Raw genomic sequence first — 26,880 nt, 5'->3', positions numbered from 1 at the left:
CTTGTGTTTAAGAAAAGACCCCCGAGGAAGTCTTACTGTATGTAGTGAACGCTGAGCCACAGATTTTCTTCCATCCAGTGAAGGAAGGCACATTCAATTTCACTGTCCAATCAGCTAATGAAAACTGGGATCTGGCCTGCTTCATAACATGCTGGGTTTTTTTTTCCAACAGCTCATTTGAACTATTGCCATATACCAGTTACAAGCTGGGGTTAGTTTCTGAACAGGTTTTCGGGAAATTTCACAAAAACATCCTGATAAGACTGGCCCTATGCACGACATGGTAGTAGTCATTCACTTACTCTAAGCCTGCCATTCTTTTTTTTTTTTTTTAAATGTTTATTTTTGAGAGAGACAGAGTGTAAGCCAGGGAGGGGTAGAGAGAGGGGGAGACAGAATCCAAAGCAGGCTCCAGGCTCCGAGCTGTCAGCACAGAGCCCAATGCAGGGCTCGAACTCACAAGCCGTGAGATCATGACCTGAGCTAAAGTCAGATGCTTAACCGACTGAGCCACCCACTGGCCCCAAAGTCCGCCATTCTTGATACGTCACTGACACTGGCCTCCCACACTCTCCATGCTGTTTAATATGGGGTGACAGACACTGACCAGAAACTCTCAGTAACGCTTCTCTGGAAATGCAGTCTGTGAATTCTGGGAGCAGCATGCTCTCCAGCAAATCCTGTTCTGCCTTTCTTGGGTCTTAATTCCCATTGTAACACATCAGGTACTCTTCTGGAGGAACAGTTTCAATTCTACCCTCCTCCCCAAATCAGAGCCAGGTTTTTCTAACTAAAACTGAACCACCAGCACCACTCCAGTAATCCGCAATCCTTTTTATTTTTTTTATTTTTTTTTAAATCTATTCATTTTAGAGAGACAGAGCGCAAGCAGGAGAGGGGCAGAGAGGGAGGGAGGGAGACACAGAATCCAAAGCAGGCTCTGAGCTCTGAGCTGTCAGCACAGAGTCTAATGCAGGGCTCGAACTCCTGAACTGTGAGATCATGACCTGAGCCGAAGCTGGATGCTTAACTGACTGAGCCACCCAGGCACCCCTGCAATCCCTTTTTAAAAAATAACTATTACACATAAAATCTATGCTTGGATTACCATTACTAAGTAAGAGTATTTCATTAATCAGAGCTCAGACGTTATATTCCACAAGAAAACTGCTTTGCCAAAGCAGGCAGCTGACCTTTTTGGTTTTTTGCACCATAGCCTCGAAGATATTTTTTTTGTAAATAAAGTAACCCAAAGTATCTGAAAAGGCCAGGTAGCTTCACAAAATGTAATTGGATGATAATAAAAGTTTCAAAAGATATTCAGGTCAATTCACGAATCCTACCCTTTTCTGGAACTTCCAGCCAGCTTTTCGGTCCTCTAAACTAGGAGTGAAAAAGAGGTCTTTGGTGCAACGATTTCCACAGAAAATCAGGGAGAGAATAAGTTCCAACTACAAATGCCATGCCCCCAGCATCCCTTATCCCCAAATTCCTGCCCAGGGCAGACGGATACTAAGGCAGATTGTGACAGCAGGGTCCAGACCTGTACCTCCCCCCACATGCCTCTCTGCCCTGTGGGCTCTCTCCTGGCTAGCTCCTAAGGGCCACTCCAGGGAAGTCAGAAGTGAAGGGTGTGACTGGCCCGAGAAGAGCTCCTGCCCCATGAGAGAGGCGAGTGGGAGAATCCTCTGCCTCCAGGGGGATGAGGGTAATGTGTGCCCGTGCAGCTCCCAGCGGTCCGGGTCCAGGCTCAGTTCCCTGCAACAAAGCTGCTCACAAAGGCACCAGGCGTTGGCTTCCTCCCTTCCCTCCCTAATTTGTGAGCTTTCTGGGACCACCTCTCAAATAAACCACCTGAACTCAAACTTCATCTCGGGACCAGCTTCTGGGGAAACTCAGGTTAAGATACTGGCCCAATGGGAGCACCAGGGAGGCTGAGTCAGTTAAGTGTCTGACTTGATCTCAGCTCAGGTTATGATCTCACGGTTTGTGGGTTCGAGCCCCCCCATCGGACTCTGTACTGATGACACAGAGCCTGCTTGGGATCTGTCTCTCCCTCTCCCTCACTGCTCCTCCCCAGCTTGTGCTCTTTCTCTCTCTCTCTCTCTCTGAAAATAAATTAATTGACTAAAAAAAAAAAAAAAAGATACTGGCCCAGTAATGTGAAACCCACCAGCACTCAGCCAAGTGTTAACATCAGTGCAGAAACCTAAGGAGACACTCTACCCATCTGCTCCATTTTGAGGGCACACAGCAGAAAAGGAAAGGCTTAGTCATTCAAAAATTCAAAAACTTAAGTTAAAAGAAAAAAATAAAATTCATTCCTAAGGAAAAAGGAATTCAAAAACTTTGGAGTAGATGGAGGTGAGAAAGGAGAGCTAGCATGAAAGGTTCCGGAATTTAACAATGAGAACTCAAACTATGACTGCTATCAATCATTTAATGTTTTAGTCACTGTGCTAAACATTTTTTTGGTTTTTGGTTTTTTGGGTTTTTTTTTAGTTTTGGTTTTTTGGGGTTTTGTTTTGTTTTGTTTTGTTTTGTTTTTGCCGCCTTCTTCCTTGCTCTTCTCACAGACCTACTTCTTTCCCACACCATATAGGACGGACAGTGCCCCAGAGCCCCCAAGACCACCCTTCCAGGTATGGCACTTGATCAACCTCCATCCAGATTCTTCAAACACTGTGGTCTCAGTAAATGGTATGATTACATGACCCTGGTCCAACTAAACCTAGGGCCTGGGGTAGGGAGGAAGAGACAGACGGGGACAGGGAATGGCTATTTCCAGTGGTTTGATTAGAGGTCAAGAGGTAACCTTAGAGCCCTCTTGCTTCTATGATATAAGAGCCTGGCTAGGGGGAGCCTGGCTGACTCAGTCAACAGAGCACCCAACTCTTGATCTCAGTGTCATAAGTTCAAGCCCCATTTGGGCATTGAGACTATTTAAAAAAAAAAAAAAAAAAAAAAAAAAAAGGAAATAAGAGCCTGTCTAATGAAGCCAAAAGATAGGAAAAAAGAATTAATGCTGAGCCCCTAGATCCAGTTAAGCCTGAAGTCCAGCTCTAACTCTCTGGGCTCCTCAGTTACACAAGTCACTAATTTCAGCAAGTTGTTGTCTGTCACCTGTCATCCCATTAAGAATTCACAACCATTTCTAGGACACACGACTGTTGCTACAGATGAAGACACTCATGTGCAAAAAAGATGATGAAATCAGGCCAAGTTCTTGGTGTTAATAAGTGGCCAAGCCAGAATTGAGGATTTAAACCCATCTTTCTCATTGATACAGTGGAGATTTTCTGAAGGAACTGAGTTAATTTACACCTAGAGCAAGAGGGAGACATATAAAGCAAACGTGCCAAGAAGTTGATAATGGTTAAATCAAGGTGCTGGACATAATGTTCCTTCAAATTCTGTGTTTGATAAATTTTATAATACGAAAAAAAGTTATCAGATGTGCTATCGTCCTTCCAATGACGCACAGAGCCATGCACCTCTCTCTCCTCCTGTCCATTGTGACCCCCACACAGTTCCGGCTGGTGCCCTGGTTTCTCTCATCCACTCTCCATTTAAAGTGATCTTCCTAAGCATAAACCTGAATGTGTCTCTGTGCTGGAGAAAACATCTGAAAGCTCTATTTCCCTCAGAATGAAGTCCAAACTCTTTAACTTCCAAGGTCCTCCATGGCCCTGGCCCTCTTTCTTTCCTACCCTAACTCTGACTTCCCATGCTGTCCCAGACCTTGCTTTCACCCTCATCTGGCCTCTCTCTCTTCATATTACTAGTCATATTTCAAGATGTTTCTATGAAGAGTCCTATTTCTCTCACCTCTAGACCTTGGCAGGTGGTTGCTCTGTCACTGATACACATCCCAATAGCCCCCAACATCTACCCTTACCTCCATCCTGGTTTTCTTGCATAACTCCTACTCATTCTTTACACCTTGAACAGCATTCCTGTTCCAGAGATAAAAAAAATATCTCTGAACAACAGTGCCCTTTACTTGCCCTGATGTGGCCCTCAGGTCTCTCTACCGATTGCTTAAACCACCTTCACTGAGAGACCAGAAGTTCCACAAGGGCAGAGTCCATGTCTGTCTATTCGGTGAGAGGGACAGACACACAATATAGAGTATAGATGGAATTGATATGGTCTGAATGTTTGTGTCCTCCAAAAATTCATATTGAAATCCTAACTCCCAAAGTGATGGAATTAGGAGGTGTGGCCTCTGAGAGGTGATTAGGTCATGAGGGCACAGACCTAATGAATGAGATTGATGCCCTTATAAAAGAGACCCCAGAGAGCTTCCTCCTCCCGTTCCACCAAGTGAGGTGACAGTCAACCAAGAAGCTGTCTCACTAAACAATAAATCTGCAGGCACCTTGATCTTGCACCTCCCGGCCAGCCTCCAAAATTAAATGTTTGTTGAAAAATAAATCTGTGTTGTTTGCAAGCTACCCAGTTTGTTGTATTTTGTGATAGCAGCCAAAATGGACAAAGACAGATGATAAATGGATAAGAAAAAAACTTTTTTAAAAAGCAAACCATAGCTGAGAGATAGAATTCCATTAGCTGACCTTCACTATAAAAATCTTTTTGGTAAATTATAGTTAGCTACAGAATCATTATGATATTCATAAACTCAGGCAACAGAGAGATGGCTGCATCGCATTCATAACCACTTACATTTCTTAATACAGAGAACCATGATGCCTGCAATTGACCTTCAAGTAATTCAGCAAACATGTCTATGTGTACACATGTTCCAGTATAAAGAAAAAAAAAAATGACAGCAAATCATTACTTCTTGCATGCAGGTTAAGTGACTTGGTGATATGGGAGATTATTACATGATTCTTTAAATTTTTCTGTATGATTATAAATTTTCATTATAAAAATCATTTTTTATCCCCAGAAAATACAATTAATCATTAGGCCCAACTTTTTAGTCCCTATCTCCCCCTAGCCCAACTGTCCACAATCCTACACCTCAAAGAGAAACAGTATTTCGGGAGAAAATTCAATCGGCATGTTTTTGTGTTTTTTTAAGTGTTTATTTATTTTGAAAGAGAGAGAGAAAGAGAGAGCACTTGTGCAGGATAGGGGCAGAGAGAAAGGGAGAGAGAGAATTCCAAGCAGGCTTTGCACTGTCAGCACAGACCCCCAACACAGGGCTCGAACCCACAAATAGTGAGATCAAGACCTGGGCCAGAATCAAGAGTCAAACACTTAACACACTGAGCCACCCAAGCGCCCCCAATTGGAGCTAAAAAGCTCTGCAAACAAATATATGTCAGTTTCATTTTTTAAAAACATAGGTTTCCCTTTTCATATTTTAAACCGCATCTACAACAAGTACTGATTTAGCTACCGCAGTACATAAATTTGTGGTCAATGATGTACTACATGTGTTTCTACATTATACCTCTCATGAATAACGGAGTACTGTAATATGATTTAAAGATACACTTTTCCTTTAATAATAAACACGCCTTGACATATTATATAATACTTACTAATAGTCGTATTAATCAGGCATTGCCAAACAATATTTATAGTCAGATTCCCTCGTTTAACATCTCTCCTCTTTCTTAGCAAACACAGCTTCCCTAGGGAACAGGAGTCTAACTTTAGGGTCTATAGCTAAATCCAATTATGTTGGGTCATTAAAAAATAAATGAAAAAGTGCACAAGAATTGCTTTGACAAAATCAAAGGAGTATTTTAACAGTGCTTGGAAAAAGAACACACTCCTTTAGGAAAGAATGCCAAGCGTATCAGAAAAGATGCTTTTTAACTGAAGTATCCGAAATTTCTACTCAAAAAGGCCTCAGCAATAAAGGAAATTCTCTGGCATTAAGGGAAATCAAGACACAGGACAGGCTAAGTGGTCAGTTCCAACCACCTCTGGAGTCTGCCCTTCTCAGAATGTCAACTTGGTCTTCGGGCTGACCCTCAACCATGATAGGATATCCCAAGGTCCACAAATTATCTCCAAGCACAAAGTCATGAAAAAGAGTGAATTCTTTCCTCCTGTAATTCCTTAGGAGCCATACCTCTTTCTCACAGCTAAATACCCCTCATCACTCTTACTGGCTCAGGCTAGCTCTAGCAATAGCTACAAAGAGATGCCATCATGACCTGGACCCATCTTTTGGGGTGGAATGGAAAGTGGGGAGTTACACACATTCCCTGGTATGCAATTTTAGTGTCAGTAATTAGACTATAGAGGAGTGTCACTAAATAGTGGCAAATAAGAAGAATCACAATACTCTAAAATGAGTATGTGTACCCAGGCCAGTTTTAATATATCAGAAAGAGAGAGAGAGAGAGAGAGAGAGAGAGAGAGAGAGAGAGAGTGAGAATTAATCCTCTGAAGAAGCTATTCTTCAAACAGGGGCGCCTGGGTGGCTCAGTTGGTTAAGTGTCCAACTTTGCACGAGGTCACGATCTCACAGGGTTCGAGCCCCACATCGGGCTCTGTGCTGACAGCTCGGAGCCTGGAGCCTGCTTCGGATTCTGTGTCTGTCTCTCTCTCTCTCTCTCTCTCTCTCTCTCTCTGCCCCTCCCCTACTAATGCTCTGTCTCTCTGTCTCAAAAATAAATGGCAAATTTTTTTTTTAAATAAATAAATAAAATAAACAAACATTAAAAAAAAAAAAAGCTGTTCTTCAAAAGAACTGCCAGGGACAGCTTGGCCTGTAGGTTTCCTCAACCTCTGGGGCATATCTGCCAGTCAATTCAACCCAGCCAGCCCTTAATGAGAAGGAAGCCAATACAAGGGGCACTGGTGAGGAGATCTCCCCTGGGGCACAGCAGAGAGCATCACCCCTTCTGAGAGGGGAGGTGGTCAGGTGGTTACCCACCATCCACTCTCGGTCACTGGTTGAGGGTCCCTGGGGCAGTGGCTTTCTTTCCAGTGCTGGCGCACAAAAGGCTCTCAGGTTCACAGGGGGAAGACACAAGGAGAGATGCACCAGGAATGACCAGTGAAGGAATAAAATCAGCTACACTGTATTTTCGAGTAACTCTGAAAATTTTGAAAATGATGTCATTCATAAAGACCTTAAGTCACTTACGTGGCTAGCTATGTCTTAGGCTGAGTTCCCCAGAAGTAGCCCAGATCCTTCTACCTTCTTTTAGAACAACCCATCCCTGTGTTCAGCAAGGGCCATTCTGCTGGGAACTCTAACAGAATGACCTAGCCCATGTGCCTCAATGGCTGTGTGACCAGTTCTGCTCCTAGATCACACTGGGTCCTGGGAAATTTGGAGGTTTGCTTCCTCTCCAGGAAAGAGGACTCAGAGGCTCTTTGCCCTTAGATTCAGAACCATCCATTCGTTTTATATGGTCATTTTCCCTGTCCTTCCCCTAAACCTGGTAGGGGTGGGGAAGCAAAGACAGAGACCCTTCTTCAGGACCCGCCAGCATAAACACTCTTTCTACATTCCCTCTAACTCTCCACTGAGCCCACAGAATGTGTATCTAGGAAAGGAGGAAATTTCTCTTATGTTATCTTTTCCCAAATCTCTTTTCTATACTGGACTAGGACTTCTGAAACTCAACAGCCAAACACTGAATCCTTTTTTCTGTTTTGTCATTCCTTCCAAGGCAGAGTAATTAGCAAACAGGCAGGGAAAACACACATAAGTAAACTTACAAAAATGCTACATCATTGTCACAGGATGAATCGTGTCCTCCAAAATTCCTATGCTGAAGTCGTAACCCCTCTTATCTCAAAATGGGACTTGGGATTTGGAGATGGGTTCTTTAAAAAGGTCATCGACAGGGGCGCCTGGGTGGCGCAGTCGGTTAAGCGTCCGACTTCAGCCAGGTCACGATCTCACGGTCCGGGAGTTCGAGCCCCGCGTCAGGCTCTGGGCTGATGGCTCGGAGCCTGGAGCCTGTTTCCGATTCTGTGTCTCCCTCTCTCTCTGCCCCTCCCCTGTTCATGCTCTGTCTCTCTCTGTCCCAAAAATAAATAAAACGTTGAAAAAAAAATTAAAAAAAAAAAAAAAAAAGGTCATCGACTTAAAATGAGGTCACTGGCATAGGCCCTAATCCAATATGACTAGTGTCCTCGTAAGAAGAGGAAATGTGGACACACACAAAGAGGAAAGACCATGGGAAGACACAGGGAGAACACAGCCATCTACAAGCCAACAAGAGAGGCCTGGAACAGATCCTTCCCTTAAGGCCCTAGGAGAAATCAACCCTGCCAGCACCTTGATCTTGAACTTCTAGCCTCCAGATCTGGGAAGAAATAAATTTCTGTTGTTTAAGCCACCTAGTCTACAGCATTTTGTTATGGCAGCCCAAAGACAACCACTGCACTCACACAGCTTGTGTGTGAGGCACCGAGAGCCCAAGACAAAGTCCCAAAGTCTCTGCAGAGTCTGAGAAGAGAAGCTACCTAGATACTTCACAGACAGCATGAGGAGAACCCAAAGCAAACCAGAGTCCATGAGGAGAATCTTACAGTGAAGAAAACCACAGAAGAATACAAGGTAGAGTTGACAGACATAAAGGAAGGGCAAGATATTGTTTGGATTCCATCACAAGGAGGGGGCAGTGACACACAGAGACAGAGGACATTAGTTAGGTGTCCAGAGTCAGTTAGGTGACCTGGTAGAGAGGGAAAATGAGAAGAGCTCTGAAAACGGTAGAAAGCAAGAATCAAGAGATTATTCAAGGAGTTGGTATGGAAATTACAAAAACTATAGAGGTTTTAGCTTTGAAATCAGTGAATCAGGGCACCTGGGTGGCTCAGTCAGTTAAGCATCTGACTTCGGCTCAGGTCATGATCTTGCAGTTGGTAAGTTCAAGATCTAGCTCACGGCTGTCAGCCTGTCAGCACAGAGCTCGCTTCAGATCCTCTGTCTCCCTCTCTCTGCCCCTACTCCACTTGTGCTCCTCCCAAAAATAAATATTAAAAAAAAAAAAAGACACATGATGAATGAAAAGAACAGACACTTTTAAAAGGATAAATAAAAACTCTAGGTATATGCGTAAATAACACATCAGTGATCAGAACAATAAACGTCCTGTGGACGTTCGACTGTAGAAGCTACTAGGTAAAACGGTCAAGAAAGACCACACAGAAATAGAGAAAGTAAAGCAAAGAGAACTAAGAAAATAAGGAAAAGTCTATTATTCAACAGAAGTGGAGAGGTTCACGGTCCAGCTTCCTTATAGATCTATGCCTTATATTCATCTGAAAAAATGTTATCCCAGGAGTGCCTGGCAAGCTCAGTAGGTAGAACACTGGACTCTTGATCTCAGGGTCGTGAGTTCAAGACCCACGCTGGACATGAAGCGTACTCAAAAAAAAAAAAAAAAATGTCTTGAGATGTTATCCTAAATGTATGAGTAATAAGGGAATTTGAAACAAGAACCAGAATATTATTCATAATACACACAAATTAAATATTCACTGTGCAAACTCCAAGGCAAAAAAAAAAAAAAATTAGTGCTACTTATATCTGATCATAAGCAAAACTAGACCTAATTTCTAAGCAAAACAAAATTACCACATTCAATAAAATATCAAAATTTATCCAAAAGTTACCCCCCTTGATGTATTTTTTAATTTCTACTTATTTTATAAGACATACACGTCATGAAAGAATTTCAAAATAGCATCTATGCTCCAAAAACCAGTGATCAGCAAACCATGACCTCAGCCTGCGTTGCAAATAATTTCGCCTCCACAATGATTCATGCATTTATTGTCCCTTGTTGCTTTCCTACTACGATGGCAGAAAACGAGGCACTGTGACAGAGACCATATGGCCCACAAAGCCTAAATTATTTACTATCTGGCCCTTTTTCGGCAAGTTTGCCAACATCTAATTAACGAATTGTTTTCTGACATTAAATTCTTGCAATTTTTTGAAATAAAATGTTGGGAAAACTCAAGTTTTTAGTAACAGTCTTATAATGAAAATGCACTTAGTATTATCTTTCACTCAAGTAAAGCTCATAATAAACAGCAAAAAAAAATGCAGTAAGTGAAATAACAATAAGAGATAATAAACAATACTCACAATCTTTCAAGGAGACTTAACCCAGAAAATGAGCCATTCTTCAGCTCAGATATTTTATTGTTACTCAGAATCCTAAAAATGACAGGGAAAAAACAAAAGACAAAAAAAACGTAAGTTGTGGAATATACATACACCAATAATATCAAAATAATTTAGTTCCCTATGTTTAAACCTGTGAGAAATTCTAGAAAGTCATTTATTACCCAAATAATCTTTGAGATGCCTGAAAAAAACAGGATCTTCTTTCTGAGAAACTGCCTAAAATAACTTGCGCACACGTCTTGTTGCCTCTTAAATTGTCCCCATCATTTTAAAGTAAAAAGGGAGAGAAGTGAACACAAAATAGCTCTAAAGTTCAATATGAGAAGAACAGCACATATGTTTATATAATTAAACCAATTTATGTAAGTTGAAGGCTTATTTAAAAACTAGAAACTTAATAGAAAAACGTGTAACACTCTATAAAATACTGATCTTACAAAGAAATAAAGCAACCTCTAGATATTATTTCAACGCTGAATATTATTTGTAATTTAACGGTATGCAAATGTACTGCACCTCCGTGTGTGAAAATAAGCTTTCTGCACATCCTCACGTACAGAGGGCACAGGCACCTGTATCACAGTATTCTATGTCACGTATCAGGTACAACGTTCATAAAAATACAACCTAAAAACAAGAACTTATTGCAAGAAGTCAGTCAAGCCACCCCCACAGTAGGACTTGCCCAAGAAGGCACTTGTGTGTACACGATCTTGCTTCCTCTCCAGGCATTGTAACTGTGCACCGTTGGCAGCTAAAATACCAATAAATATTTTCCATAAAGTGAAAATGCTAAAGCTACTTGATTTGGAGGAATGGGGGCATCAAATAATAAAGTGAGAAAACCAAGGTAGAGACAAATTAGTTAGGTTAATGGCCCAAAGTTACACCAGCAAATGCCAGAATCAGATCACAAACCCAGAAAATCTCTACTCTACACCCCACATTCAACACACACCAACATAGGTCAAGAAAGTCACTCTTGGCCTCATGGACAAGAAAGTTCTCCATCACACACTTCACGTCACGCACCTCACACACATGCCGCACTTCAGGGATGTTCTTCACAATGGGCACAAGGTTGAGCAGTGGCCCCTCCCTCCTGGAAAGAGCAACACAGCAATTCTGTGTATATACAAATAACAGAATGCCTCTGGGTCATACGATTTCAGGCATTCATTTTTATTTTATCTACTTTTATTATTCTAAATGAAGAATTTTTTTTTTTTTTTTTTTTTTTTTTTTAGGCAGGCTTTCCCCTGCATGGAGCCCAGCATGGAGACCAATGCAGGGCTTGAAATCATGACCCTGAGATCAAGACCTGAGCTGAGATTAAGAGTTGGACGCTTAACCCACTAAGCCACACAGGTGCCCCTAAAAGAAGAAGCTTTGATTATTTGTCTTAAAACAAACAAAAATAGCCATTTGACATCTGAATTTCTTTTGATGTAAGTGGAATTAAAAAAAAAAAAAAAAAAAAAAAGCCCTGTTCATGCAGATTCATATTTCAGAGCCTTTTTTGGGAATGATTATTAGGAGCCTCTCAAGTCAAGGATACCCGTGTTTAAAACTCAGCTCTACTGCTTTCAAGTTACATTGATCTTGGGTAAGTCAGTCCACATCTCACACATAAAACAGGAAGAATAATATCTACTCATAAACACCAGAAGGAAATCAGAAAATGCACGACACACTCAACGAGCATTCATCAAATTTCAGATTCTGTTCCCTGCGTCTAAGTCACACATCCTCCTTCATTTTTTTGTTTCTGGTTGTTGTTTTTTTTTTTAAAGAGAGAGTGCAAGCTGAGGAGACAGGTGGGGGAGAGAAGACAGAGGGAGAGGGAGAGGGAAAGAGAGGGGGCGAGGGGGAGAGAGAGAGAGAGAGAGAGAGAGAGAGAGAAAGAGAGAGAATCTTAAGCAGGCTCTATGCTCAGCGTGGAGCCCAACGCGGAGCTCGATCCCATGACCCTGGGATCATGACCTGAGCTGAAATCAAGAAACGGACGTTCAACTGACTGCACCCCCCAGGCAGCCCCTTCCACCATCGTTCCAATATTTCTTGCAATCCAAGTGTATTACCATGTAACCTCTTGCTTCTCAAGGCTGTTCCTAAAGCAAAGACAAGGCATCGACCATCGGGACCCAGAAAACATGGTGGTCAAATAAACTGCCATTAAAATACAATACCATTTTCTCCAATCAAAATTCCAAGTGAGGTGGTTGGCTCGAGCAAAAGCAAACTAAGTCTTGCCCACCTTTGGCCACAAAGGTCACTGAAACCAACTTTCTCAAGCAGCCTGGCGGTGCACCTTGCTCTCCAAAACATCACTCCTAAACATGTCACCAAATCCGACAAGGGGGATATCCATCCAGCGACCTCATGTCAACATTATGTAAGAGGAAGAGTTAAATGATGGCACATCCAAACAAAATTTCATGCATCCATTAAAAAAGAATTCTTTCAAAGGAAACTTGATAAAAAGGAAAATGCTTACACTCAGTTCAGAAGCAAACACCAAAAGTGATATCGCTGACTGAAAAGAATCTATACAGAGATCAAAAAGAAGAAAAAAAAAAGACTGGGAAGAAACACATCCTAATGGATCACTACCTTAGTGATGAGGCTTCTATTAGTTTCTCTCTTATTCCCTATAATTGTAGTTTTTTTGAAACATCTAGCAGACTCTTATTTTTTAAATATTTTTTCTCCTGATGATAAACATAAGAATCTTCATAAGCAGGTATAGCTTGAAATTGCGTTAATTTTGCATAGAATTATATCTTAGAAATAAAAACCGAAGGAATACTTGAAGCTTTGAGATTAAAGACTCATGCTCATTTATTTATATTCAAGAAATGTTTACGTAGTGAGAGTTTGCAACTTAGCAGGCACTATAAATAGGCGCTAAAAGTAGACCAATGAACAATGGTGCGGAGATCCAGAGCCCGGAGTTTTAACAGAGACCTCACCAGCAATAAATGATTTAGTTCACTTCTCTAGTTAGACTTCAATTTCATCACCTTTAAGACGGAAAAAAAATCAGACCAGAGTGACCACCCAGATCCTTTTCTAGCCCCTTTTAAATTTCTGTATCCATGTTTCAATGAGCAAAACTGACGAACTTTACAGTGTCTGAGAATTTATAACCGATAAACCAAAAGTTAAAGAAACAAAGGAAAATGACACAATCTAACAGGTAACAGGCTTGGTGACATCAGTACCCTGTGTCTGAGTGAAGAATGAAACCCAAATATGGAAGTAGCTTGTGAAAAACATCCAGGGCTCTGGCTGAATTACATTCACTGCAATCCAGTATTGCTTCAGCGAAAGGACTGTCATTTTGCTCAGTCATAAAGGCTTTTAGTACAATAAATGATAGATTTTATTGAGAAGAGTAAAAAGGAAGACATTTTATCACACTTAAAAAGTTATAACTGTAACCTTAAAAATACAGTTTACAACCTCATGTTAATATATTCAGTCTATACATAACTTGATGTGTTTAAGGATTTTGTGTAAGAAAACAGGATCAGTGTGAATAAATTTACTCTGCAGACAGTTTTTATACTCAATTTTGAGACTGGGGACTGTGAAGTTAGCAAAGGCATAATATCATGTATCATTATAAACCTAAAACCCATTCTAATCAATATTTTTGCTGACATCTCTGAAACTTCAAACTTTCCAGGAGGTAACTAAATAAAAAGTATAAAACTTGACCAAGGTTATAAAGCTTATGTATACCCATTTCTGTTCTATACTAACGATATTATAACACTACCATATCTACAGACAATGCTTAGGAGCGCTATTCTGGGCTCATGCCTCTTGAATTTAACACTGCGGGAAGCCTTGGATGCCCGTTATCATTGAACACAGTAGCAAGTTAGTTCAATATACCATTTATGCTGAAACATGAAAAAAGGAGTAAGACTTAACGTAGACATGTTTAAAAAAAAAAATCAAAAGTTTATGGAGTAGAAAAAAATAAAAATTAAGTATTACACGTTCTCAGCCACTTGCTATTCCAAGTCCCAGAATGGAATGCTATGCTATTCATAGCACCCGCACCCTGTATGGCAGAAGGCACAGAATAATTTTCCTTCTGAGAAGAACTGAAAATATATTTCAAGAGCTTTAAATATTCAGATCAAACGTCAGGAATCGAATTCTTGAAGTCAACACTGGAGGGGAAAAAAATCAGAAAAACAATCAAATGGAGTTCTTGTAGTGGGTTGAACAGTGGCTCTCCAAAAGATATGTCCACCCAAAACCTAGGAACGTGACCTTAAAAAGAAAAGGATGTTTGCAGATGTAATGAAGTTCAAAGTTTTGAGATGAGATCATCCTTAATTAGTTTGGGTCCTAAATCCAATGACAAGTATCCTTAGGAAAGAAAGGGAGGGGTGCCTGGGTGGCTCAGTCGGTTAAGCGTCCAACTTCAGCTCAGGTCATGATGTCACAGCTCATGGTTCAAGCCCCGCATGGGACTCTGTCCTGGCAGCTCAGAGCCCAGAGCCTGTTTTGGATTCTGTCTCCCTCTCTCTCTGCCCTTCTCCTACTCATGCTCTCTTTCTCTCTCAAAAATAAATAAACATTAAAAAAAAAAAAAAAAAGGGAGAAGACTAAGAGAATGTCATAGTTAAAACAAAGGCAGTCTCATAAAGACAAAAAAAGGGGGGGGCAGACAGATTTACAAGTCATAATAATTAAAGATTTTAAAGAACTAAGAAAAGGAGTAAACAGGGCTACATTTTTTAAACGTTGGTACTTTTAAAATCATAAGCAAAGTTAAAAGATATACAATACTTGGGACTACCACCAAAAACAAAGGACTAATTCCTCAAACATATAAAAAGCACTTAAAAAAAAAATCCCCAATAGAAAAACTAGCAAAGGCCATAAAAAGACAGTTCAAGGAAAATAAATACAAATGGATCATAATCATATGAAGGGATATACAACCACAATCATGACAGAAATGCAAATTAAAACTAAAACAAGATACCATAATTCACTTAATGAGCAAAAACAAAAATGTGACAACACACTTTATATTCAGAGGGAAACAGCCACTCAAATTTGGTATCAATCAATACAATCACACTATGCAAGGCAAAAGTTCAAATGCATATACAGTATTTGATCCATTAATTCCACTTCTGGAAATTTACCTTAAAGACATACTTGTAGTTGTGCAATATACATTTCATGTTATATGTTAAATTATGCAATTGCATATTTATAGAACAAAAGTATTCATTGCACTATATTCATAAAACTTAACGACTGGATATTTAGGTTGGTTCCAGTAATACAGGATTGGTTAGTTATCCCCAAAATGGGATACCACGCAGAGGAGGGAGAGAGAGAGCTTTTCAGGTATTCATACAGAAAGATCAAAGACATACAGAGGGCCGAAGGTATGCATTTTAAATATGTGTACTAAAATTTTCCATCCCTTGACATTTCTGATTTGCTCAAGCAATACAAACTGGTAATACAAACTGATTCTGCATTAGATTTATTATGTAGAGTAATACTTGTTATTGCTACATCTTTATCAAATACAAGAAAAACAGACAATATGGCTAGGCTAAGCTTCTGAGTCACTAACCTCAATCGGCAGATGTCCTAAAAATTTAGGAGCACCTGCAAAAAGCTAAAATCAGAAATGCTAACTCCTCAAAAGTGAATTTTAGTGCTTTGCTTCATTTATCCCACTAATGAAATCCGGTTACTCCTACGTTCTTCAAAGTTCTAGTCCACAGGGTGGCCAAATCCAACGCACCACCTGTTTGGACAGCCGGGAGGCTCCAAGAATGGATTTTATATATTTTTAATGGTTGAAAGAAAATCAAAAGAATGGTATTTTTGCGACACATGAAAATCCTATGGAACATAAATTTCAATCTTTTCAAAATTTTATCGGAACACAACCAGGCCCATTTGTTCACATGTCGTCTGCGGCAGCTTTCATGCCAGGACGGCGCAGGTGAGTGGTGTCAGCAGAGACTGTGGCGGCCAGGCAAGCCTAAAATATTTACTATCTGGTCCTTTACAGAAAAAGAGAAAGTCTGTCAACCCCCGTTTTAGCACAGTCTGTCCCAGTTTATCCTTTGGTTTCCCAGCAAATGAAACATCGAGTGCTCGTTTCGAAATTAATTCTTCCCAGCAAGTTAAGAATAAGTATCTACTACACTGCAAAACTCATCAATCTGAGTCCCCTTTACATTGAAATCACACCTAAGTCGGCATGCCAGAGGCGCTGTGCACATTTTGTCCGAAGTATCATTAGTCTGTTCGCCAATGTGTCCTCCGAACCCTGCACACTCGTTCATTCAATTCTGCAGAAAACATTCCGCGTGGTAGGCTTCACAGCTCCGGTGCGTGAAAAAACGTTTTGCGCGCAACACTGCCGCATCACCTGGTTTTAATGAGCAGCTCTCATGCCGGGAGACTACCGTTCAGGTATCTGTGCGTTTACCGTGTCTGCCATGACCGGGTGAAACCCGCACAGGGACCTTCTCGAACCTGACCATCACCGCGTCCCCACAGGAAACAGACCAGAACGCCGAACGTGTGAGTGAGACCACTGTGCGGTGAGACTTCGCGAAAACCCTACGATATCGGCATTATTTTCTCCAAAGCTAAAATCTGCAAGTTAGGCGACTGGTCCAGGTTCCGATTCAAACCAAGTGGCAGAGTTAACATTACAGCTCCTGGTACGCGGCAAGGGGGCTCTCCTGGCTGTGGAGACGCACTCCTCAGACCATCCTCTAAGAGAGACCCTGCACAGGAGGCCAGTGAGCAGAGAGACTCCAGCTGCCGCTGTGCAGAGGACCCGCCTCAGTTTCTAAGCAGAGGCCGCCACTTTGTAGGCAATGCCAGCCAAGGACAAAGCACAGCGGGGCCGAGAGGGCTCTCCATTCCCGGCCAGCACAGACTCGCCAGTGGGCAATCTCTACACCAGGGCGGGCCCAGACTGCCGTACAACTGCACCGTAGTCTACGCAGTCGCCCTCCCTTTCCCCTCTCCCTTCACAGAGACCACACCTGCATCCCAGTCTGAAGGATTCCCAGGCCCACTTCTGCTTCGTTTCCCTTCATGTACTGTATTTCCATCGGTAACAATCTTCTACTTCTAACCCCGTCTAAGCACTTGGCATGTGCTTCCCAGAGGACCCAACTGGCAAGATGCCCAGAATACCTGTTCAATAAATGAATAAAATAAAAATATGGTTGGGTTTAAGGATCGGCAAAGATCCTTCTTAAGGAATTCACCCGCACCTACAATGTACCAGCTTCCAGTGTTACAGATGAGGAGTAAAAACCTCAATGCTGTTCTCATTACTTCTCTCTGAGGCTTATGTAATTTAGGGGGCAGAAGGGAATCCAAAATTCTACCAGAATACATCTCGCTTTCTTCTTTTAATATTGCAATAGAAGTGTCCTAAGATACTGTTTTCCACATTTTCACCCTTCTAAAGTTAGGACCATCTTCAAATTGGTATCAAAAGAAATTTCCAGCTGCTAGGAAAAGAAATTAAGAATTTATCAGTAGCTGTCATTGCTGGCATACACACAAACTGGGGTTGAATTTTAAGTCTGGATCCTTAATCGCGGCTTAATGTTTACACATTAAGGTTTCACTATGATACAGCACTGAAAAAAAAAGTGTGTAATAGACGATTGCATATTATACAGCAGTCAGAGTAATTAAAGGCAGCAGAAATGCTAAACCTCTCAGAATTTAACATTTAGGAGAGGTTGGTGGGATTCATTCAGGTGTCATGGAGAACTATCACTCAAGCAGCCGACAGATCTCATAAGCTGCCAGCTCATTTATAAGGGAAGCAGTTAAACTTCCAGAGATACATGATTAAACTAAAATTGGGCAGGGGGAGCTTTTTAAATTAACCAAGTAAAAAGTACAAACAAAAACTGATCTTCGTAGATACCCAAATTATATTATCAAGACTAAAGATGAAAAAAAGTCAAAATCACCCATATAAAAAGATCAGTGGGTTATGATATAGGCACCATACTGTCAAATGGTCAGATTTAAAATACATTCATCACACACAGAAAAAGCAACTGATGAAGGGGTAAAATGTTATTAATAGCAAAAGCTCCAGGTCAAGCTGGGTCACTTCATGCCTCTGCATTTGAAACTCATAAGCAAAAGTAACCTCATTCCCCAAAACTGACATGAGGTAACCCCTAACCAATTCCTTTACATTTAAGAAAATTCTATTACTATAACCAATCACTGTAAAGAACACTCACTGCCCTCATGCGATATAAGCCACCTTGGAGCCTTATTCCATGTTTTGGTTTGAGTGCTCATGGTTGGCAAACAGCCTTTTGGTGTGTGCACAGTAAAGTTCTACTGATTACTACTTTGGTGATTCACTGGGTTTTTGTTTCTTATCAATTTTGACACAGGTCATTAGAAGCAGACTTCTGGATTGTTCCCTTGTTCTCTCTGGCCACTGGGTCCTTCTGGAGTGGTCATGGTTTCCCTTTTTCTTGCCATGGCCCACTTCATAGTTGTGCTCAGCTCAAACCCCTCACTGTTCTTGGGACAGCTTGAACTTGCGAGTGGCGGGAGGGCTCAACAGTGGTCTCTTGCAGGCTGGTGACAGAGGCACTAGCGAACCTCGCCTGAACAGTCAAATGTCAGACCCCCATGTCCAAAAAACTGAATTAACAGATTTATATGGTTGGGGAAGACAAAATTTATTTGACCTCTGAATTTAGGAAGTAGGTAACTTGCCAGGAGATTGACAGAGTCAGTGTCTCCTAAGAGACAGGCATGATTTTCGGAGAAGAGGGTAAGGGCCAAAGTTAAGGGCGCTGATAAAGGAACTCTTTGGACGTGACTCCTATCACCAAACCAATTTTATTACTCTGAAGAAGTTCTTGCTGTACCATGGTGGAGTTAAAAGGAGAAAGAGTACCTCTGGTATCTACCAGCACAGTGCAGATTTCTCATTTATTTCAAGTTTCATTTCACCCTGATGAGTTATAGGAATTACTGGGAGTGGCTTACCAGATGATTCCTCAGCCCCATCAGTGTTATCTTGAGAATCTGAAGGTGGAGTGTTTCCTCTTCTTGGATAATCAGGTTGTTTGAGGGCAAAGTCCTTTATCCAATGTCCCTTTGCTTATAGTCTTGACAAGTATCTCCTCAACAGAGGCAGGTGCAAAGTTAGTTCTAAAGTTTGGTCAAGGCCCCTGTAGTTGTTGTAATTGTAGGGCCATGAGTTTATTTGCTGGATAACCCCTTTCTCTGTTCTAATATTCTTTCAAAATGCTCAGCAAGATGTTGGGAGCTCAGAAAGGGGAGTGATCTCCCGTCTTATTTTATGTTTCTTTAATAAATCATTAAGCTCAGGGAGAAGCCTATTAACAAAATGAGCAGACAAGGCAATATTAGCTTCACAGTCCCTGAGACCAAAATGCTGTCTAAATATTTCTTCTAAGCAAATTCGAAAGTCTGCAACTGATTCATCCCTTTTTTGTTTACAAGACTGTATTATGGTCCAATCAATTCTCACAGAAGCCCTGGGTATAGCTTCAACCACTGACTGACCTACTTTTCTCACTTTTTTATGGTTGTTCTTCTTTTGAGACATGCTTGGTGGGGTCCTCAAAGTCTTTTAAAATTTTTCATGTTTATTTTTGAGAGAGAGAGCATGAGTGGGGGAGGAGCAGAGAGAGAGGAGGATAGAGAACCCAGAGCAGGCTCCAAGCTGTTAGCTCAGAGCTCGATTCGGGGCTCAAACTCACAGACGGCGAGATCACGACCTGAGCCGAAGTCAGACGCTTAACCAACGGAGCTACCCAGGCACCTCACCTTGACTTACTTTTAATGCACAATCCTAGCCTTGTTATTACTGAGCTGTAACATACATATAATAAAATGTACGGAAGTATTCAGTTTGATGCTTTTTGAGTTTTATACACCCTTATATACAATCACCACCCAAACAAGACAGAGAACACTGCCATCCTCTCAGAAAATTCCTTCCTGCCCTCTACCCTGTTGAAATCACTTTCTGACTTCCACCACCATCAATTAAGTTGGTCTTTTGGGAATGCTTATCAGTTTGTGTCTTCAACATAATTATTTCAGATTCATCTACACTGCTGTATAATTTCTCCCTTATTTCTGAGTAGGAGTCTGCCATGCAAATACACACACCTCCATTGGTTTACTATCCCTGTTGACCAGTATCTGGGCTTCCAGTTCCTCACTAAGTGATGAAGACCACGTACGTACTTTTTGTGGACGTAAGTTTTCTTCTCTTAATTAAATATCTAGGATTGGAATTCCTGGGCCACAGGGTTTAGGCATTAATAAATTCAAAGTGGTTGTAGCCTTTTACAGCCCCACTTAGTTCCAGTTGTTCCACACCCTCTAAGTTTGATATTGTCATTTTGATTTGGGCCTTTCTAGTAGGTATGATGACGTATCTCTTTTGTAATTTTGTTAGTATAAATGTCGAGCTTCTCTTTATATGCTTATTTGTCATTGATAAATATCCTTTGGTAAAGTGTCCATTTAAATTGCTTGTTCATTTTCTGAGTTTGGAAAAGGTAAACACATAAGTAACCAAATAAAAGGCAACCTAGCGCAAAGGCTTTCCAGCACCCAAAATGCTATTCCATATGTGTGGTGGGTAGGCAAACCAGGAGAGCTACAAGAAAGATGATTTCTAACCCTTGGGAGTATTATAGGTGATAACTCATCATCACAGCCCCCGCCTTTTTTTAAACATATTGGGACATTCATCTGTGTTGCACATGTCAGTAGTTTGTTCCTTTTTTCTTGCTGAGTAACAGTCCATGGTAGAGACGGACCACAGTTTATCATTTACCAAGCTGAAGGACATTTGAGAAACTTTCAGATTTCGGTGATAGGACTACAGCTGCTACAAATATCCGAAGACAGGTTTTTGTGTGAACATATTTCTTTTAGTAACTGACTCTCTGGAAGTGTGATCGCTGGTTCGTGCATGTTTAACTTCATAAAAAACTTACCAAATCATTTTCCCAGAGCAACTGCACCATACTGCACCCCCACTGGCATTGTGTGAGGGCTGTGGCACAGTCTCCCCACCGGTGGGGCTGTCAGAATTTTATTTTTATTTTTTTTAATATCTATTCATTTCTGAGAGAGAGCACGAGCAGGGGAGGGGCAGAGAGAGAGGGAGACACAGAATCCGAAACAGGCTCCAAGCTCTGAGCTGTCAGCACAGAGCCCGATGCGGGGCTCAAATCCACAGGCCACGAGATCATGACCTGAGCCAAAGTCGGATGCTGAGCCACCCAGGAGCGCCCAGAATATTTTTTATTTACACCATTCTAGCACAGTGGTAACTAAATGTGGTTTTAATATACATTTCCTAATGAATAGTGATGTTGATTACTCTTTAATGCCCATCACCTATTTCCCACCCCCCCATCACCACCCATCTCCCCTCTGGTAACCCATCAGTTTGTTCTCTACAGTTATGAGTCTGTTTCTCAGTTTGTCTTTTTCTCTCTCCCCCTTCGCTCATTTGTTTCTTAAATTCCACATATGAGTGAGATCATATAGCTTGACTTTTTAAATTCAGCAAATAAAAATCAAGACAGACACCAGTGGGAGGCATATCATGAAATCTGGAGTATTTGTAAGTAATACAGATTCCAGAGGGTAAAAAAAGGAACAGGTAGTGGGGGCACCTGGCTGGCTCAGTCGGTGTGAAGCATGCAACTCGATGCTGGGGTTGTGAGTTTGAGCCCCATGTCAGATGTAGAGATTAAAAATAAAACTAAAAAAAAAAAAAAAAAAAAAAAAAAAAAGAACAGGTATAAAAATGACTACAATTAAGTAAAAGGAAAGATCTCTGCAGAAAGTAGTACAGAGGTTATCAGGGTGCAGGGGAAGGGGGGTTTAGGGAGTTATCATGCAGTGGGTACAGGGTTTACACTGGAAAGGATGAAAATGCTGCAGGTATAGTAACAGTGGTTATCAACACTGCAAATGTCTTTAACGCCACTGAATTATACTCTTACAAATGGTTAGAGATGTTATGCGTATTTTACCACAATAAAAAAGTAATGTCTAATAAAGATATATATATAAACCCCTCAAAAAGGACGGGGGGGGGATATCTCCAGTTTGAAGACTTATAAAAAACTAACCACATGCCAGGCAAATCAATTTTAAACACACACACACACACACACACACACACACACACAGGCGTATTCTAATAAAATTTGTGAATTCCATGATAAAGAAAAAAAAAAAACCCTGTAAGTTTCCAAACAGACATGAAAACGTGGGTGTTTTTATCATTCAGTTTTAATATCGCTTCCACAGATTTGGCGAGTCCGGGAGGAAGTTCAGGACAGTCTGCCTGCCTTCTTGAAACCGGATGCTGTACAACTTCCAACTTCAATCTCTGGGAGGTGAATAATTATTAAAAGGAGACAGCAAGTCAAAGACATCAACCGCTAACATACTATTACAGGGTCACAATATAATTTATCATCAAACAGACACTTGAGAATAAAACAAGGTGCCATTAATAATTACAGTAAGACAACAGGTGTCATCTTGGGCATATGGTCATGCTTAACTATTCAAATGGTTCGTTAAATAACCTTTCAAGTTTCCACTCATTCTTAATCAAAGACCTGACATTTTTTCAGGCCTGTTCCTTCTTATAATTGTTTCAGATTCTTTATTCAGCAGTTTCATAAACAAAAAGGAAATCATCTATTTTTATGCTTTAGCATTAAGCAGGAAGTCTACATGTATTTAAATAGCAGTTGGTTAAGAAAAACGAAACGGTTTTTTATGCCATTCGAGATAGACGTCTAAAATGCCCAAAAATGAAAAACCGTTTATTAAAGAACACTTCATCTTATCTCATGAACACACCAGCTCCGGGAGAAAAGGGAGCCCATTTTTCAAGGTGTCTATACATCATAAAGAACACTGGACATTTAATATTTATGAATACAATAAAAGCAAGTTATTTGGCATTTTAATCAAATAGAGAGCTCTCTCCTGGGACCATACTGAGGTCCTTTCGGAATTCTGAATCTTTGATTTTTAAGTTAAAATTCCTGACAGACCTACTACACATTACTTGAGAATATATCTGAGCACCTACTCTGTGCTAGGAGGGACACCAAGGATACGCAGCTAGACTCATGTGTAGAAATAATCCTTGTGGTCTAAATGTAAAGTGCTACGAAAAGGGTGCACGACTGATCCAAACACAACGCAGTTTAAATGTTGCTGAAGTGCAGAATGATCAAGCGTTTCTGAACTTTGTGTAAAAAAAACAAACAAAAAAAAAACTGGGTGGCTCAGTCGGTGAAGTGTCTGACTCTTGGTTTCAGCTCAAGTCACGATCACACAGTTCAACAATTCGAGTCCCACATCGGGCTCTATGCTGACAGTGCAGTGCCTGCTTGGGATTCTCTTCCTCCTCTCTCTGCCCCTCCCCTGCTCTCACTCTCACAAGCTCTCTCTCTCTCTCTCAAAATAAATATTTTTTTTTTTAAAGGGAGGAGAAATTCAAAGGGCAGACAGGAAGGGAAAAATCCTTTCAAACAGAGACAACCCCTCAAAGTTCTGTATTAGTTTCCTACTGCTGCACAACAAATTTTACAAACTGAGTGCTTTAAATCAACACCGGGAAGTTGGCACACAGGTCAGAAGTCCAGGCACAGGGTGGGCGGGTCCTCCGCTCAGGTGGCACTGGGCTGCAGAACACCTGAGCTCCAAGAGCAGCGAGGCCACAGTGAGCAGACGTGGGTGGAGGGAAGGAGGGATTTAAGTCTACACGTCAGCTATGAAGTAGTTCCTACCAAAGTCACACTTGAATCTAAGTAGTGAAAAGTGGTACCTCAAAATTCTAATTTGCATTTCCGACTGAGAATCTGTTTCCTTCCCTTGAAGGTCTGGAAATGCCCCTTGACCATTACAACACACGGGTTACAAACATGAGCTCTAGAGTCAGGCTGTCTGGGCTCACGTCCCGGTTCCATCACTTACTGGCCAGTGACCTCAGGGAAATCAATAAGCCTCCATGCCCCACATCCTCAGACACAAAAGAGGGATCAGAATAATGATATCATCAGGGAACTGTATGAATTAATACAACACTCAAATCACACAGGACAGGATCTGGCACGCTCCATAGACGTTGCCTGTTATTACTGCCCCGTATTTCTAATAGATCATGTCTGTTTTCACTAATTTGTAGTTCTTAATATATGGGAACCAGCATTTTCCTCCAATACAATCTCCCAAAGATCCTTAGACTGCTGGTCCAAATGCTAGGAGCCACTCTATTAGAAGACATTTGGAAAGTACATTTTAGAAACTATCACTGAGGAGTGAAATCAATATTTTTGACAAGGAGAGAGCTTACTACTAAGTATAGAATCTAAATAATTCTTCCAGTAAGAAATCTCCTGAGACCTTTTATAAATGTATGCCAAGCCACTCTTAAGGTAGCTGTTGAAAACGCTCTCAAACAGTAAAGAACGTGGATATGCACAAAAAGCCATATGATCCTAAGATTATTAAAAAAAAGAAATGATTAAGAGTCTTGGGCTTCCGGGGCGACTGGCAAACAATGGCATGTGTGCTGTCACCTCCCCATCCCGGGGCAGCTCATTAGTGGTCCCCATCCCAGGCCCGCGGCAGCCCATGAGTGAGTCCTAGCTCTTTCCTGATACACGACACTCCTGATGGCTATTCCCAATTCACCAGTGCAGACACTCAAGAAATCTGTCATACTGGCTCCAGTGCAGAAGTAGATCATAGACAACTATGACCCCAAATGTAGTTTTATAATTGGTGGAGGGATCATGAACAGAAGCCGGCCTACCCACTTAGAGAGAAGTTAGGTATTCAGAGTCAGTGGGGACTGCCGTGAAACAGCATCAGCCAGAACACTGGCATTGAAAGATCTGTATTAAATATGTGGTGGAGCACCTGGGTGGCTCAGTCAATCGAGCGTCTGACTTTAGCTCAGGTCATGATCTTGCAGTTCGTGGGTTCCAGCCCCGCATCAGGCTCTATGCTGACAGCTCAGAGCCTGGAGTCTGCTTTGGGTTCTCTATCTCCCTCTCTCTCTGCCCCTCCCCTGCTTGCACTCTGTCTCTCTCTCTCAAAAATAAACATTAAAAAAAATTTTTAATAAAAAAATATGTGGTAATACAGGCAAAGCCGTAAAGGGTAGGAGAGCATGCCAGCAAGAAAATAATTGTGTGGCACACACTCTGTAAGATGCATAAAGTCTGGGGGCGCCTGGGTGGCTCAGTCAGTTAAGCGTCAGATTCTTGGTCTCGGCTCAGGTCATGATCTTGCAGTTCATGAGTTTGAGCCCCACACTGGGCTCTGCACTGATAGTGCAGGAGCCTGCTTGGGATTCGGTCTCTCCTTCTCTCTGTCCCTCCCCTGCTTCTGCTTGCACACTCTCTCACTCTCAAAATAAATAAACATTAAAAAAATTTTTTTAAAAGATGCACTAAGTCTGGAGATAAAAGGAAAAAATATGTGACTGTGTGTATGATGTCATGAAGGGTATCTTCACTATGCTAAAAAGAAAGTCTAGGGGCACCTGGGTGGCTCAGTCAGCTAAGCATCTGACTTCGGCTCAGGTCATGATCTTGGGGTTCGTGGGTTCAAGCCCCACGTCGGGCTCTGTGCTGACAGCTCAGAACATGGAGCCTGCTTCAGATTCTGTGTCTCCCCCACTCGGGCTCTTTCTCTCTAATATACGAAAGAAAGAGAAAGAAAGAGAAAGAAAGGAAAGGAAAGGAAAGGAAAGGAAAGGAAAGGAAAGAAGGAAGAAAGAAAGAAGAGAAAAGAAAAGAAAAGAAAAGAAAAGAAAAGAAAAGAAAAGAAAAGAAAAAAGATGAGGTTTCCAAACATTATGGACACCCTGTCAATTCCTTTGAGACTCAAAAATTCAGACAAGCAAGCTGGCCGATTCATTGAGCTGGGAAGTTAAAAATCTATATTCCTGTAACAGAGGAAGGAATAGGGTTACACAAAGAGACAACCGGAGTTCAGATGCTAACAAAGTCTACCAAGATGTTAAAGATGGGAACTAAGAGTCAAGAAAGAAATCCAATTAACAGAAAGGGAGTGCACGGTCCCAAGGCTGGCAGTAGCCCTAGGGAGAGGGCAGGTCTCAGCCAGTGAGGGGCAACTAGGCCCAGGAGTGGTCAGAAAACACCCAGGTGGGGCGCCTGAGTGGCTCAGTCGGTTGAGCGTCTGACTTAGGCTCAGGTCACGATCTCGCAGTTCGTGAGTTCGAGCCCGGTGTCGAGCTCTGTGCTGACAGCTCAGAGCCTGGAGCCTGCTTCGAATTCTGTGTCTCCCTCTCTCTCTGCCCCTTCCCCACTCATGCTCTCTCTGTCTCTCAAAAATGAATAAACATTAAAAAAAAAAAAAAAAAGAAAGAAAGAAAGAAAGAAAAGAAAAAGAAAACGCCCAGGAGCTCAGGAACCACACAGACCAGACTCAGGACTTGAACAGACCCAATACTACACCCCCTCCCCCAAGAAAACAGCTGCTGCACCTATTATAATGCAATGAATCAATACTAATAAAACAATTTGAGCTTCATTCAACGTGCATGGATTTTTAAATCTACCTCGTGATTTTATCAGGTTTGGTCTGCTTTAGTGGGATATATAAAATCATACAACTTTAACAGTTCAAGAGCCCTTGAAGATCATCTGCTTCAAAACCCCATTTTA

General features: G+C 41.4%; 1 protein-coding gene across 1 annotated transcript in view; it reads right to left on the bottom strand.

Annotated features, from left to right (window-relative positions):
- ADGRA3 (adhesion G protein-coupled receptor A3) overlaps positions 1-26,880 on the bottom strand; it is a 136,158-nt gene that overhangs the window by 90,165 nt on the left and 19,113 nt on the right. Inside the window, exon 2 of the mRNA XM_047856507.1 lies at positions 10,046-10,117. Coding sequence (XP_047712463.1) covers positions 10,046-10,117 — 72 coding nt within the window. The remainder of the gene's footprint in view (positions 1-10,045; positions 10,118-26,880) is intronic.

This window comes from Prionailurus viverrinus, chromosome B1 (genome assembly GCF_022837055.1).
Source record: "Prionailurus viverrinus isolate Anna chromosome B1, UM_Priviv_1.0, whole genome shotgun sequence".
In the NCBI taxonomy this organism is placed as follows: domain Eukaryota; kingdom Metazoa; phylum Chordata; class Mammalia; order Carnivora; family Felidae; genus Prionailurus; species Prionailurus viverrinus.
This window is presented reverse-complemented; position numbering and strand designations above follow the sequence as displayed.